We start from the raw sequence: 15,764 nt of genomic DNA on the forward strand, positions 1-15,764 counted from the left end.
TTTTTTTTGAGACAGAGTCTCACTTTGTTGCCCGGGCTAGAGTGAGTGCCGTGGCGTCAGCCTAGCTCACAGCAACCTCAAACTCCTGGGCTTAAGCGATCCTCCTGCCTCAGCCTCCCGAGTAGCTGGGACTACAGGCATGAGCCACCATGCCCGGCTAATTTTTTTGTATATATATTTTTAGTTGGCCAGATAATTTCTTTCTATTTTTAGTAGAGACGGGGTCTCACTCTTGCTCAGGCTGGTCTCGAACTCCTGACCTCGAGCGATCCACCCGCCTCGGCCTCCCAGAGCTAGGATTACAGGCGTGAGCCACCGCGCCCGGCCTCATACCTTTTCTTTGTGACACACCTTGTTAAGTACTTAAATGTATTGTGTTCTGCTTCTTAAGGGATTATTCTGTAATAATGAACTATTTCATATGGGGGATCATGCCCTTTCCTGCCCAGCTGAGACTGATGAGTGAGGGGTAGACGGTCCAATAAGACATGGTTCCTATTAGCTGTGTGTCCTGGGGCAAGTTGCTTAAGTTTTCTGATCCTCAGTGTTTCTGTTTGTAAGATGATGACTCTAATACGAATAGCAACCCGTGTACTTCCTAGGTTGATGTGTGGATTAAATGAGATGTCAGGGAATCTTAGGTGTTGTTGCTAGAAGGGACCTTGGCAAACATCGCTTGCCAGATGAAGAGTAGCAGAGAAGGGAAATGACTTGCTCAAGGCCACACAGTGAGTTCCTGACATAGAAGGTCTCACACTTGGGTCTTCAGACCCCCACCCACCTTGGGGATCAGTTTTGGGCTTCAGCATTTCAGGCTTTGGGACTGTAACTGTCCCAAACCCACCCATGTTGTCCAAGAAGCTAGAAAAGCCAAAGCCAGAAGCACTATGTCCCTCCCCACTCCCAGCCCCCAGCACCGACTGCAGCGGGGCAGTTCTGGGAGGGACCTTTCAGCTGATCCGCGTGTTCCTCCCCCAGCAGGGCGCCTCTCCTCTGCACCTTGCTGTGAGGCACAACTTCCCTGCCTTGGTCCAGCTCTTCATCAACGCCCACAGTGACTTGGATGCCACCGACAATGTAAGTGGCTGCAGAAACCATCTGGGCCCCAGGGAACCTCTGGGCACTCTTCCAGGCTGGCGGGGCTTGGCTATGGTCTCCTAGCATGGCCCGGAGTCAAGGAGAAGCTTTTTTAGCTTTAAAAAAATTTGTTCGAAAATTTGTTGAAGGTAACATCACTTTATTAACTTTATTCAAATACATGTTCACTTTATTCTGAACATTTTGGTTGTTCCCAGGGTTTTGCCATGATATATATAATGCTGCAGTGAACATTTTCCTACATTCAACCTTTTTTTTCATTGCTTTTTTCCCTTAGGGAAAATTCCCAGGGCAGGGGTGACTGGGGCAGTGTTGTGTAGTAAGAGTGCTCTGAGTCCTGACACCGTGATCAGTAAGGAGCTCTTTTAAATCCCATTTCCACAATCTACCCCTCACCACGTAATACCCAGTGCCGGCAAGGGCATGGCACGTATAACCACTGGGAGTGGAAGGCAATTTGGCAGAATATATCATATATCTTTAAAATGACTTGCAGTTGCACGTCTGGGAACTGAGGCTCAAGGAATACGTTAGGCCGGCGTGGTGGCTCACACCTGTAATCCCAGCACTTTGAGAGGCTGAGGCAGGAGGATTGCTTGAGGCCAGGAGTTTGAGATCAACCTGGGTAACATAGTGAGATCTACAAAAATAAAAAAATAAATTAGCTGGGCGTGGTGGAACGTGCCTCTCGTCCCAGCTACTTGGGAGGCTGAGGTGGGAGGGTCATTTGAGCCCAGGAGCTCAAGCTGCAGTGAGCTGTCATCAGGCCGCTGCACTCCAGCCTGGGTGACAGAGTGAGACTGTCTTTAAAGAAAAAAAGAAAAAGAAACATGGTATTAATAGAAGCTCATGCACAAAGACACTCATTATAGCATTGTTTATCAGTCCTCAGTTTGATAATGACCCAAATAACTTAATAATGGGGAAGTGGTTCAGTCAATTATGGCCCAGACATAAATAGGCTATTATGGACTTATTAAAAATGGTCTTTATCAGAGTTTATCCTATGTGAAAAGTATTATATTAGGTAGAAAAACAAGATGAAAAATATATATACAGGATGATCTGAAATATGTAAAGCCAACAAACTAATAACATTCTGCATTAGAGAAAAAAACTAGAAGAAATATCCTAGGATCATAATGGGGGTTGATTTAGGGTGGTCTGCTAGGAAAGTTATTTTTTTCCTTCTTTGCACTTTTTGTTTTTATCACGTTTTCTCTGGCGAGTATTGTGTTTACGACTGAACCCTGGCTTTGAGCTGGGAGCCATCCCTACGTGCTTTTCTGCTCATCTGTCCCTTGGCTTCTTCCCCAGAGGCAGCAGACGCCCCTTCACCTGGCCGCTGAGCACGCCTGGCAGGACATAGCAGAGATGCTCCTTGTTGCTGGGGTTGACTTAACCCTGACAGATAAGGTACCTCTGCTCATAACCAATCTCCCTTTCAAGCCATCATGGCTCCCTCGTTGCCAGAGACCCTGCTATGAGTGCCTCCTCCCAGCTCCTTCTCAGGGTGTTCAGGGACTCTCATACTTTATATACCAGCTCAAATGCAGCCTCCTCCAGGAAGCCTTCCTGCCCTTCCACCACCTTCCCCTCTCTCTACTGAGGTCCCCCAGCCGTGGCCCGCCCCTCTCCTCGCCTAGGCCTGTGATTTGGTTGCTTTATGTTTCATGGCCCCCATCTGACTGTGAGCTCCTTGAGTCACCTAGGAGGGTGAGGAGAGTAGAAGAAGAGGACCACACCATCACCCAACAACCTCCTACATGTGGAATAGGGTTTGAGAAGCTTCCCAGCTCATTGTGCCTCTGGGGCAGCTACTTCCTCAGGTGCTAGAGGTCTCAGAGGAGCTGAAGACTTGGTGTGAGGCTGGGGGGCCATAGGCTCACGAGGGGAGAGGCACTTGCACATGGGACTCAGCGAGCCTGGGATGGTGGCGGGTCGAGTTGGGGGCCAGGGTCAGCCCCTGAGGCTGGACCTGGGAGGGGGCCTCCTGATTTGAGCTGGGCCTCAGGGCAGCTGGCCAGCTGTGAAGAGGAGCTTCCCATCGCACTACAGGTCCCTGGATGTGACCCTCTGGGGGGCCTGGAACAAAGGGCCTGGCAGCCTGCAGGGAGGCAGGCAACGGGGACATGGTGAGCCCAGGCCCCCTTCTCTGGGCTCTAGTTTCTTCTGAAAATTGGGGTGGTAACCTTTGTCTCACGGGTGATGTTGAAGAGTTAGTGAGGGCTGACTTTCATAAGCTTTTAAAGCTTTCTGAATTCTCCAGGAACACAGAGGTGGTTGTTAGAATTACGTATTATTTCCTTATTCTACCTGGGACTTTCCACATCCCCGTCATGCCCAGAAAACCAGAAGACCTTTCTGCTCTCCTGTGTAGACTGCCGGAAACCACTTCCTTTGGGCAGGAGGGTTTGTACTCGGTGCTGGGGGCCACCCTGTACCCCTCCTGTAGCAACTCTGGCTTCATTTCTTGCCTCTTAATTGCAGCAAGGAAAAACCGCGCTGGCGGTAGCCGCCCGCAGCAACCACGTCAGCCTGGTGGACATGATCATAAAAGCTGATCGTTTCTACAGATGGGAGAAGGTACGGAGGCCCCGTGCTTGGTCTCTGCATGTTAGAAAGGGAGAAGCCTTGGCTTCAGGTGGAGCTGGCTTTGAACCCCAGCCCTGACCAATTCTGGGGCCCCTCGGTCTCCAGTGGGTGATAATCCCCACCTTGTATACCACCAGGGTTGTTCACGAGGATCTGGAGGTGGGAGGTGTCCAAACACACTGAAACAAGGCAGACTGAGGTCTGTGCCAATGTGGTGATGCTACTGGACACTGCTGTAGTTCTGGCTGCTGAGTGCATGGATGCACAGATGCATGCGTGCACATGTGCGTGAATGCATACACGTGTGTGTGAATGAAGAGACGGCAGTTGGTCCCATCTCACTGCCATCTCCAGGTGATTGGAACTGTTGCTTGGGGTGTAGTGTTCAGACAGCTTTCTGAGCCCAGGGGAAGGTGTGCTAGGATTGATTTGCCATGTCTGCTGTGGGCTTGGGACAGGGGAGTGGCAGGCAGTGGTCAGGCCATGCATCTGCTGCTCTAGTCAGCAAATGATGGGGGGGGAGGAGTTTTTTGATGTCCTGGAGAGGTGTTTTTATACACAGAAAAGAATTTTTACATTTATTTCAGTTTTCAAAATTAATATAGATGGTACCCGACTTAGGATGGTTTGACTTGCAATTTTTCTGCTTTACTGATACTCATTCAGTAGAGGCCATACTTTTGAGCACCCACACAGCCATGCTGTTTCTCACTTCAGTGTAGAATTCGATGAATTACATGAGATATGCAAAATTTTATCATAAAATAGGCTTTGTGTTTGTTGTCCAAAAGACCACCAGGATGGCCAAATAGTAGAAAGGAGATTGGCAATGTTGGTTTACAAACAAGGAAGAGAATCTCCAGCGTGTGCTGAAGGTGCTCCCTCTTCAAGGAGTTTTTGGATTTTTATGCGTCACAGGGCTCATATTGCACAATACAGTCATACATATTCAGCAGGCTTTGGGGAAAAGTTATACATATTTATGAGAGGAGCCAAGCACATGTGTAATGTGTAAACATATATGTAACATACATCCCATGTTCACCTTGGGGCAGGGTTTGAGCGTTAAAATGAGGTGGAATTTGGCTCTTTTCGTCAAAAGGTAAACTATAGGACACAGTTTGTGCACAGCGCCTATAAGCTGGCTGGAACAGGCTTAAGATCTGTAGCTGCTTATCAGAAAAGAATGGTTGTAAGGTGGTTCCCTATGCAGTCTAAGTTGTAGTGGTCTGAGTTGCCCGATAGTTCCTATTACTAAGGAATTTAGCAAGTATGGTTTTTCTTGTAGCTGTAGGAACAGCCCTATGTGACAGCCAGGCCCTAAACCCTAGACTCACAGGTAACTTTATGTCCTTAACCTTAGGGTCTGTCTTAGTTGATATAATGACATCTATTTTGGTCTCTCAGACCACGTATTAGATCTTGCCCAACTGTAGGCTAATGTAAGTGTGTAAGGTAGGCTAGGCTAAGCTATGGTGTTCTGTAGGTTAGACGCATTAAATGCATTTTCAATTTATGATATTTTTAACTTACAATGTGTTTATCAAGACATAATCCCATCATAAGTCAAAGAGCATTTGTGTTAAATTTGTGACAAATTTAAAAACCTAGTTTTTTAAAAACTTTTAAATTCATTTTTAATTATTTTATTTATACAACTAGCAAATTGTAACAATCATTTTCAAGGAGGCCTTCTGATTAATGTTTGGTCCCATGTTTAAACTTAGTTAATTAAATCACCTTATACATTTTAAACTGAATGAATAAATTTAATATAATAGATTTTCTTTTCTTTTTAAGCACTTCAAATACTTCCTAAATTCCTAAATTATCCTAATAAATCCATTAAATTAAACCTATATGTAATCTCTAATATCTTAAACATCCCAGTTTGGTTTACAGACTTAGTAAACTTCTCTTACATTTCTTAAATAAAAATCACTGTTTCAAAATTAATTGATCAATAAATTTCAATAGGACTGGTCCTCTCTAGATCAGTTTGCTTTTCTCTTTTCTGTAAGGGTATACTTTGCTTTCAATAAACCTCTCTGTAAAAAAAAATAAAAAATAAAAAAATTTCAATAGGAATCCTGAAATATTCTCCTTTGCTGATATGCTAGATTCTTAAATGTTACAACCCCTTTACATATGACACATTATTCCTGAATATAATACCAAAATATTAGTACTAGGGGTTTGACTCACTGACTCATCTCTGTGCTTAATACTAAACCCCTTCAGGCTTTATAGGTCGTCACCACTAAGGCGGTGGCTGCACATGTTAGAATCACAAATCCCCGCTCTGTGCCCCAGACCAAGTCAATCAGAATCTCTGAGATAGGGGCCAGGCATTGGGAGTTCCTAAAGCTCCCAGACGATCCCAGTGTTTAAACAGGGCTGAGAACATTGCTCAAAGGGAACATCCCAGATGAGAGCCAAGCTTGACCTTGCAGGTGGAGAGACTGTTGATCAGGAAGTAAGATTTGGAGCTGCAGATGCAAGGGTGATTTTTTTCACCTTGAACTTCTTTTTTTTTTTTTTTTGAAACGGAGTGTCAGTCTGTTGCCCGGGCTAGAGTGCCGTGGCGTCAGCCTAGCTCACAGCAACCTCAAACTCCTGGGCTTAAGCGATCCTCCTGCCTCAGCCTCTCGAGTAGCTGGGACTACAGGCATGTGCCACCATGCGTGGCTGATTTTTTTTATATATTTTTAGTTGTCCAGATAATTTCTTTCTATTTTTTTTTTTTTGGTAGAGATGGGGTCCCGCTCTTGCTCAGGCTGGTCTCGAACTCCTGAGCTCAAATGATCCGCCCGCCTTGGCCTCCCAGAGTGCTAGGATTACAGGCATGAGCCACTGCGCCCGGCCCACCTTGAACTTCTTAACAATCGGAACTCCACATCCATTCCCTTTAGAGGGGCTTAACCTGTTGTGGACTTAATTTACGCTGTTACATAATTCTTTTGTAACCTCTAATTTTAGTACCTGCTTCACATAGAAAGGATTCTGTAATCCCATCCTTTACTACTCATTGGAATTCGGCAAGCTTGATTTTTGTCCTGTCTGGTTTTGGCCAAAGCTTCGGAGTTACTCTGCTGACACCCATGCTATCAGAACACAGAGAAAAGACTGGCAGAAAAGACCACAGGAATTTGGAAAGGCTACCTGGAAGACATGGCACATGTGTGGTCTTTTGATTATGACAGTGGGGTTGAGGGGCTGGGAGGTGAGACAAGGCATTCCAGGTGGAAGAACAGTGGGAGCAACGTGGGTTCCAGAGATCAAGGCAAGGCCTGGAGTCAGAAACCAGAACGGTGGACATTAGGCCCCAGGCCCGTGCCCACTCCAGTTCCCAGGCTCCCCAGGGGTGGGATTGGGGTACTAGGGGCCTCGGCCCTGCATTGCCGATCCAGGATCATGAGGGAGAGCACCTGCACTTCTGGGATCTTCCCCACAGGACCACCTTGCATGCAGGGACTCCAGTGACCCCTCTGGGAAGAGCTTGACCTTTAAGCAGGACCACCGGCAGGAAACACAGCAGCTCCGCTCCGTGCTGTGGCAGCTGGCCTCCAGGCATCTGCGGCCCCACGAGTGGAAGAAGCTCGCATATTCCTGGGGGTTCACTGAGGCCCACGTCTATGCCATCGAGCAACAGTGGACAGGTACCATCTTGCCTCTCCCCACCCCAGGGCAACCAGAGGGCAGAGGGATGGGGGCACTTGGGGTGTGTTCAGCTTTCTATGCTTCTGGGAAAGAGCCCGTGTAACCCACACGCAGCCACACGCACTGTGTGCTCTGTCCCTCCTCCAGGCCTTTGCTCAGGCTGGAGGCATCACCTCGCCCGCCTCCTTGCCCTGTGAATTTTATATTCTTCCGCAAATCCACCTGAACCCATCCGTCATTTACACGCTAAACTAAAGCCATTCCCGGTAAAAAGAGGGCCCACTGTCGTCACTATTATTTAACATCTATTTGGATGTTTTGGGTCTGGCACTAAGGCATGAAAAAAATGGAAATAATGAGTGTAAATATTGGAAGGGAAGAGAGGGAATTATTAATTTCAGATGCTATAATTGTATACATAGGAAGTCCAGAGGAATCAACTGAAAAACTCTTAGAATTAATAAAATAATTCAATGAAATGGCTTCATATATGATAAAATATACAAACCTCTTAGTATTCCTATGTACCATAGAGAAATGGGCAAAAAAAAAATTAGAATTTTAAAACGAGATTCCATTTACATGTGTATGTTTCATCTGGAAAATCTTAAAGAGAAACGTGAATGACACATATGAGTAAAACAATAACAATTAGTTGAACTATAAAAGATGACTTGGGTAAATGGAATGACATTCTCTATTTCTGGCAAGAAAAAGTATCGAATAGATATCATTTTTTCCCCATTTGATTAAAACTCTGATCTAATTTTAATCAAATCAAAATACATTTTTGAAACGTGACTGAAGGATTCTATAGTTTTTCTGATAGAATAAATAGAGGTTATAAATGAATATTCTGGAGGAAAAAAATAAAGAGGCTCTAACCCAGCCAGACTCAACCTTTTATAAAGCTAAAATAATCAGCATAGATATCTGACACCAAAATATGCAAATTGATCAGTGGACTAGAGCAGAGAGTCCAAAAGTAAACTATTACAGACAAGAACTTTCATATAAGATAAAGGAGCACTTGTAAATTTTGGGAGTAGGGGCAAAGACTATTTATTTTTTGTTTTTGTTTTTTTTAATTATTTTTAATTTCAGCATATTACGGGGGCACAAATGTTTAGGTTACGTATATTGCCCTTGCCCCACCCGAGTCAGGACTTCAAGCATGTCCATCCCCCAGACGGTGTGCACAGCACCCCTTAGGCGCATATATACCTATTTCCTCCTCCATCCTCCCATCTGCCTGACACCTGATGAATGTTATTACTATATATGCACTTAAGTGTTTATCAGTTAATACCAATTTGATGGCGAGTACATGTGGTGGTTGTTTTTCCATTCTTGGGATACTTCACTTAGCAGAATGGGTTCCAGCCTATCCAGGCTAAATAAGAGGTGCTATATCACCACTGATTTTTGTGGCTGAGTAGAACTCCATGGTATACATATACCACACTTTATTAATCCCCTCGTGTATTGATGGGCACTTGGGTTGTTTCCACATCTTTGCAATTGTGAATTGTGCTGCTATAAACATTTTAGCGCAGGTGTCTTTTTTATAGAATGTCTTTTGTTCTTTTGGGTAGATGCCCAGTAATGGGATTGCTGGATCAAATGGTAGTTCTACTTGTATCTCTTTGAGGTGTCTCCATATCGCTTTCCACAGAGTTTGTACTAGTTTGCAGTCCCAGGCAAAGACTACTTAATAAACATCCTTAAGACAACTGGGTCAAACGAAATTGCCACCACATGACAGCACCATGAGGAAGTGCCTGCTGAGGGCCCAGAATGACACTGACTCTGTCAGTCAGAGGCAGTGAGCAGACCGACTTGGACCCGGTAGTTGTGGTGGAGCATCTATCTGCGTCCCCAGCAGGGAGAGCCGACTTAATAAGACCTTAACCCCCACCACCGGGCACTGAATAGTGTGGGCAATTATGTTCCAAACATGGTTATATGTTACAATCACCTGGGAAGCTTTAAAACCACCAGATAACTAGGCCACACCCAGACCCAAGTACATCAGAATCTCTGGGGGTGGTTGGGCTCCATGTGTCAGTATTTTCTAACGCTTCCCAGGTATTTCCAGTGAGCAGCCAAGCTGAGAACCACTGGTGCGGGGAAAGAACACGTGCAGCTCTGTCTCTGAGCTGTTTCCTCATCTGCGAAATAGGGCCGCTAGCACATGAGCACAGGTCACTGTGAGCAGCCCAAGGGATGAAGTGCACCGTTATGTGCATCGTGGTACCACAACAAGCGTCAATTCTTTCTCTCTGCAGAGTGACACCAACAGGGTGTATGGTAGATGTGCAGGAGAAAGCCTGGGGCTGGGGAGGTTCCAGGGGCTGAGACACAAACCCCCACCCCATCTGGGAGGCTGCCTCTTTGCTCCCCCTCCCCATCTCTGGGCTGAGCTCTGCTGGAGCACCGAGGGCCTGCCAGGCCCTTGGCCTCTTTCCCACCTGGGCGTGTTCAGGAGGTGGGACAGGGTGGCATAGACATGTGCTCTGGTAAGGTGGCCTGGTTGGCTCCTTCTCCTCTCTCTCCCTTCCTCATCCTCAGGTACCAGGAGCTACCAGGAGCACGGCCACCGGATGCTGCTCATTTGGCTGCATGGTGTGGCCATGGCTGGCGAGAACCCCAGCAAAGCGCTGTTCGAGGGCCTCGTGGCCATTGGCAGAAGGGACCTGGCAGGTAAGAGCGTGTTCTGCAGGGCTCCTGCACGGTTGCTGCGTGGCCCTCACTGGAACGCAGCAGGGCCCTCCAAGGCCTGCTCAGACCAGGCTGCTGGGACGCTGGCCCTGGGCCTTCCAGACTCCTAGTCCTAGCCCTGCCTCCTTCTTCCATGCAGAGACTTGGGCAAACCATAGTGCCTCGGTTTCCCCATCAGTGCAATGAGGATTTGGGCCGAAGTGAACCCTATGGCCTTCACAGCCCCCAAGCCACTGACACTATCTATAATCTCTTCCTCGCCAGCTCTCTATACCTTTATTTTCTTTTTTCCAGTTTGGAATAAGGCTGGAACAGCCTCCAGATTTCTTTTTCACAAGCATTAAGACATACGAGCCCCAGACTGGCTTCATATGAGTTGAACTAGTCAGGTCTGGCCAAATAAGCCATTACAATCTATGCCAGTCCCAACAGCCTGGTTTAGGATTCAGGGCATAATTAGGCAAGTGGGATAAAAGGTTCTAGTACTCATTCCTCATTAAAAACACAACCAACTCCTGACAAAAAAGCCTTAAACACCGTAATGTCCAATGACACAGCACATTATGGAGCAACAGCAGGATGGGGTATGAGGCAGTCACTAATAGTTGTGAAGGCTTCGTTAGTGATGAGGCAACAAGAAAAACATCTATAGTGGATTATGGAGGGAAAGGAAAGCCCCAGCGTGGTGGCCAACCCACGGCAGCTACAGGCAAGGTGGGAAAGCCGAGAGTCATTTCAGGGTGGAGGAATTAGGGATGCCTTTTTCCTTTTTCCAAACTCTTCTTAAATATAGTTGTTACATCTTCTTTTAACACAAACTCTGGCAGGCAATTAAAACATATAACCAGCCCTCTGCCGGACCGGTGGCACAGGCCTGTAGTCCCAGCCACTCAGGATGCTGAAGCAGGAGGATCGTTTGAGCTCAGGAGTTCAAGTCCAGCCTGGGCAACATAACAAGACCCATCTCTTAAAAAAAAAACAAAAAAACCCCCAAAACCCCAAAACCCTAGCCCTGAGAGGCAGAGGTTACACAACATGAAGCAATATTGTTCTTGTCTTTTGCAGAAAGCATCAGGAAGAAAGCAAATGCAGACCCACCTGCCCCCAGGAGGTGCACGGCCATGTAACTGGAGAGGCCGGACCTTCCGGCACGTGGGACGTGGGAGTGTGGGGCCACCCGAACAGAAGATGACCACCATTTAAGAGCTTTAAAAACAATCACTGTTAACAGACCTCCAGCTGCTTCTACTGAAACGCACAGTCATTCAGAGCCCAGCAGGCCCCGTGTGTGCAGTAATCGTCTCCACGTGGGGCCTGTTTCAGGGTTTGTATTAGGTAATCCCGTCCCACGGGGATGGTCTTTCACTGCTCTCGGCTCACTTTCACCTCCATCCTCTTGAGCCTCATAGCGGTCCCTGGAGGTGCAAGGGGGCATATTTACAGATAGGGCACTGAGGCCCAGGGAGGAGAAGCAGCTTGCCCAGGCCACACTGCTAATCAGGTGGTGCGGTCAGGCGCCAAACCCGGCATTCCTCCCACCCTGACCGAGGAACCGGCTTGTGCGTCTCTAACTAATGGACTGCTCGTAACCCGCCCAGTGGTTTGTAAGACTGCCGTGCTTACTCCACGGCCTTTTATTTACAAGCTAATTTGTACACTTTGACAGTTCCAGGAGGCATGCACTCTCATTTTTTCCTCTCTTGTTTTATCATTTTTAAAAGTTAAAAAACTTTTTGTTTTGAAATCATTTCAGACCTACAAAAAAGTTGCAGAAACGGTACAAAGAGTTTCCGAATGCTCTTCACACAGCTTCCCCAAATATTAACATCTTATGTAACTACGGTATAATTTTCAAAACCATGAAATTCACACTGATACTATTAACTAATCTTCCGACCTCAGGCAAATTTTGCCAGTTGAGCTATTCGTGTCCTTTTTCTGGACCAGGATCCAGTCCAAGACCACAGATTGCATTTAGTTGCCATTTTTCTCGTTTTTAATAGCCCCACATGAAGGGTTGCCTGTCTGCAGCAGCCCTACACGATGGAACTTTCTGCAACAGTGGGAACTTTCCGTTTTCTGCACTGTCTGGTAGAGTAGCCACGAGCCACCTGCAGCTATTGAGCACTTGAAATGTGGCTAGAGGGAATGAGAAATTCAACTTTTAATTTTATTTAGTCTTAATTATTTGAAATTTCATTTGGCACCTTTGGCAAGTGACAACTGCGTTGGATGGCACAGCCAGCCTGACCCTTGGCTTTTAGGTGCCAGGCAAGCATGGCCGATCAGCAGGAGAGTGTGTTTCCTGGGAAGTGTGGCTCTGGAAGCTCCGTGGTTTCCCAGAATGTGGGGAATGTATCTGTGCAGGAAAACCTAGAAGTTCGGCCTGGGCACTGTTTCTGTCTAATTTGAGCTCTCGTGCATGTGGCACAGCTGGCTGTGGCCAGCTGAGGAGCCCACATCTTAGAGAAATTCCCCTCAAAGTTCTCCACTGGGCCTGAGACTGGAAAGCGGGTAGCCTCGAAACTGAGCTGAAAGGGGCTTCCACTGCCCCATGTGGCTGGTGGGGTCCACAGTGGTACAAGCTCTGATGAGCGATCTGGCGTTATCTACCCAAATGACGAATACCTTTACCCCCTGGTCCAGCAATCCCACTTCTAGAAATTTATTCTACAGATAAACCTGTACGTGTAGAAAATGACAGATATATGAGGTTATTTATTATTGCATTATTTGAAAAAAACAAAAGCTAGGAAAAGATTGGACAAACCAAGTGACCATCTACAGGGGACTGGTGAGATAGGGTGTAGTTCACCCGCACAATGGAATGCTATTCAGCAGTGAAAAAAGAATGAGGGGGCTTTCCATGTATCATTCTGGAAAGAACTCCAGGATAAATTAAGTAAAAAAAAAAAAATCAAGATATAGATCTGTGTATATAGTATGATACTAATTACATAAGGAAAAAAAAGGAAGTAAGACAATATATTTGCTTATAGTTGTGTAAGTAAAGCTAGACAAAGGCTAAGAAAACAAGTGGTTTCCCTGGGGAAGGAGGATAGTGGGGAGCAGTTGGACTGGGACGGGGCAGGAGAGAGAGTTCGCAGTGGTACTTTTTTATACTGTTTTCACTTTTGAAATGTGTAAGTGTATTACTGATTCAAAACTAAAAGGATATGACATTCTGGAACAGGCAAAACTGTAGAGACAGTAACAAAAGATCAGTGGTAGCCAGGGGCTGTGGGCGGTGAGAGGGAGGGAGGGATGAAGAGGTGTGCGGGGTGGGAGGGGGTGGATTTTTAGGGCAGTGGACTGTTCTGAACGATACTGTAGCAGGGGATCCGTGACAGTGCCTTGGTCAAAACCCACAAAATGTACAACACAAAGTGTGACCTAATGTAAACTCTGGGCTTTAGTTAATAAGTGTCAATATTGTTCATCAGTCGTATGAGGTGTACCACCCTGATGCAAGATGTTAATAATCATGGAAAAGGGTATATAGGAACTCTCTGTACTGTCTGCTCGCATTTTCTCTACAGCCAAAACTGTTCTAAAAAACAAAGTATTGAAAAACTAAAGGTACAGCTATAAGAAGGAAAAAGAAGCTTTTAAATAATCCCATCCATTCCATTTGGGAGAGGATTTTGTACCATGTGAAACTTAAATCACATATTTGAATGAATTTAACAAAATGAATTTTGCATTATTTTTTCTGAGACAGAAAAGCAAGTTCTTAAATACAATAAAATTGAAATGTTGAAATATATGTGTCAAATTCAATACCATTTGTTTTCTTTGGGAAATCTAGGGCAAAAACATTCAAGTTAGATAAGCTGTCACGGATTGGTTCTGTGAAGCACAACCACTCTACTCACCAGTGAGTATTTTTTGAGTGTGTCCTCTGCCAGGTGGTCTGCCAGGACACAGAGATGAGAGCCCGCAGTTCCTGCCCCCGGAAGCTGAGGGTCTAGTGGGGGACAGGGGCTCGGACACCGAGGGCTGGAACAGAGTGCGGTCAGGGCAAAGAACTATGGGATTCGTTCTTCCTCGGGGAAGGCCGGGGGGAAGAAGGGTCTGAGAGGCTCAGAGAGAGCCATGGGCGGGAACACAGGAAGTGTGAAAGGAGGGGAAGAGATGTGCTGTGGGGCAGGAAGGGGGTTGAAGGGTGCAGAGGGGACATTGGAAATTGTTAAATTTTTTTTTGTGATGCGGTCTTGCTATGTCACCCAGGCTGGAGTGCAGTGGCGTCATCATAGCTCACTATAGCCTCCAACTCCCAGGCTTAAGCGATCCTCCTGCCTCAGCCTCTGGAATAGTTGGGACTACAGGCACTCACTACCATGCCCGGCTAATTTTTCTTATTTTTTGTAGCAACAGGGTCTCACCATGTAGCCCAGGCTGGTCTTGAACTCCTGGCATCAAGGGATCCTCCTGCCTTGGCCTCCCAAAGTGCTGGGATTACAGGTGTGAGCCACCATGCCTGGCCAAAAACTGAATGTCTCATAAGGTAAAAACTGAACGGAATAGACTCCCTCTTTGGAAATGCACATCTGCCACTCCTTTCAAAGAGTGCTTTACCTTGCTAATTGTGATTTTTTTTTTTTCCATTTTCTTGTTTTCCCTCCAAAAAGGTTGAAAATCCTTAATCTTGTTTTTAAAATGTATACTTAAATGACTTTTCCAATGTATATTTATTTACTGTTGCTCCCTCCCAAGATATATACTACACTTAAAACCTAGTCAAACATACACAATAGTTCATACACTTGTAGTACAAGGTGTTTTCCTGTGGATGCCCGGATGATTTGTGGAAGAGGGCAGACCCTGCCTAAGGCCACATTACATGTCAAAATGAACTCACAAAACTCACGTGTTGAGAACTGCGGTGAAGGCCTTGCTAGTTATTTCTGGAGGTTGCTCTCCTCATTTTTTCCTGTGTGTAGATCTTCAGTAAGTGGTAAAAGCCTTATTTCAGAGTTTCTGAAACTGTGTTCTCATTTCCACAATGGAGGTCCCTCAAATGTTCATACACCAGTAAGTGACAAGATCAGACCTGTCTGTGGACAACACGGAGGCTGGATGGCATGGGGTGGAGGTGGCCGGTGGAGCCACTGCTGTAGAATGAGCAGGAGATGCCAAGGCCTGTGGCGAGGAAGGGTCAAATTGGGAGGAAAGTTGCTAGATCTCTGAGATCAGGGGACATGGGGTCTGGCAGATGTGGACAGGTGCTGCTCAGACCCTCTTCTTCCAGAAGGGCCTTGCTACCCAGCTGCAGGAGTGCAGGGAGTGGACGGCCTCCAGCTGGCAGCCCTTCAGGGTCTGCCTCCCTGCAGAGAGCTGCCTCACCCAAGGGCCCGCCCTCCCCAGGGCAGCCTGCATCTGGGAAGTGAGCAAGGTGGGGGTGCCACAAAGGCCCAGCCATTTCAGCCCTTTGTGAGAATGTTCCAGGGGGCACCACTAGTCTCAGAGCTCCCTGCCCGGGTGGCGGGTGCTTGGTAAGACCTTCATCACAGTCCAGTTTCTCCCTCTGCCCAGTCCCTCTTCCCCTCACAGAAGTTGATCCTTAATAACCACCCTGCATCCAAAGTTTCATCTCAGTGTCTGCTTTGGCCTGAGATGTGGGGGTGGCAGGGCATGCGTGGGAGTCCAAGATGGCTGAGTTTCTAGCCGGGGAATGTGAGGCACAGTGA

General features: G+C 46.6%; 1 protein-coding gene across 2 annotated transcripts in view; it reads left to right on the top strand.

Moving 5' to 3' along the window:
* The window catches only part of ANKDD1A (ankyrin repeat and death domain containing 1A), a 36,002-nt gene extending 21,672 nt beyond the window's left edge, over positions 1-14,330 (top strand). The window contains exons 10-15 of one of the 2 annotated variants that reach the window (XM_045540927.1): positions 979-1,077; positions 2,416-2,514; positions 3,589-3,684; positions 7,148-7,352; positions 9,925-10,056; positions 14,305-14,330. In XM_045540927.1, the coding sequence (XP_045396883.1) occupies positions 979-1,077; positions 2,416-2,514; positions 3,589-3,684; positions 7,148-7,352; positions 9,925-10,056; positions 14,305-14,330 (657 nt within the window). Of the gene's footprint in view, positions 1-978; positions 1,078-2,415; positions 2,515-3,588; positions 3,685-7,147; positions 7,353-9,924; positions 10,057-11,139; positions 11,434-14,304 lie in introns of those variants that run through there. The other variant, XM_045540928.1, reaches the window with a different exon arrangement.
* Positions 14,331-15,764: the final 1,434 nt, after the last annotated feature.

This window comes from Lemur catta, chromosome 1 (assembly GCF_020740605.2).
Source record: "Lemur catta isolate mLemCat1 chromosome 1, mLemCat1.pri, whole genome shotgun sequence".
In the NCBI taxonomy this organism is placed as follows: domain Eukaryota; kingdom Metazoa; phylum Chordata; class Mammalia; order Primates; family Lemuridae; genus Lemur; species Lemur catta.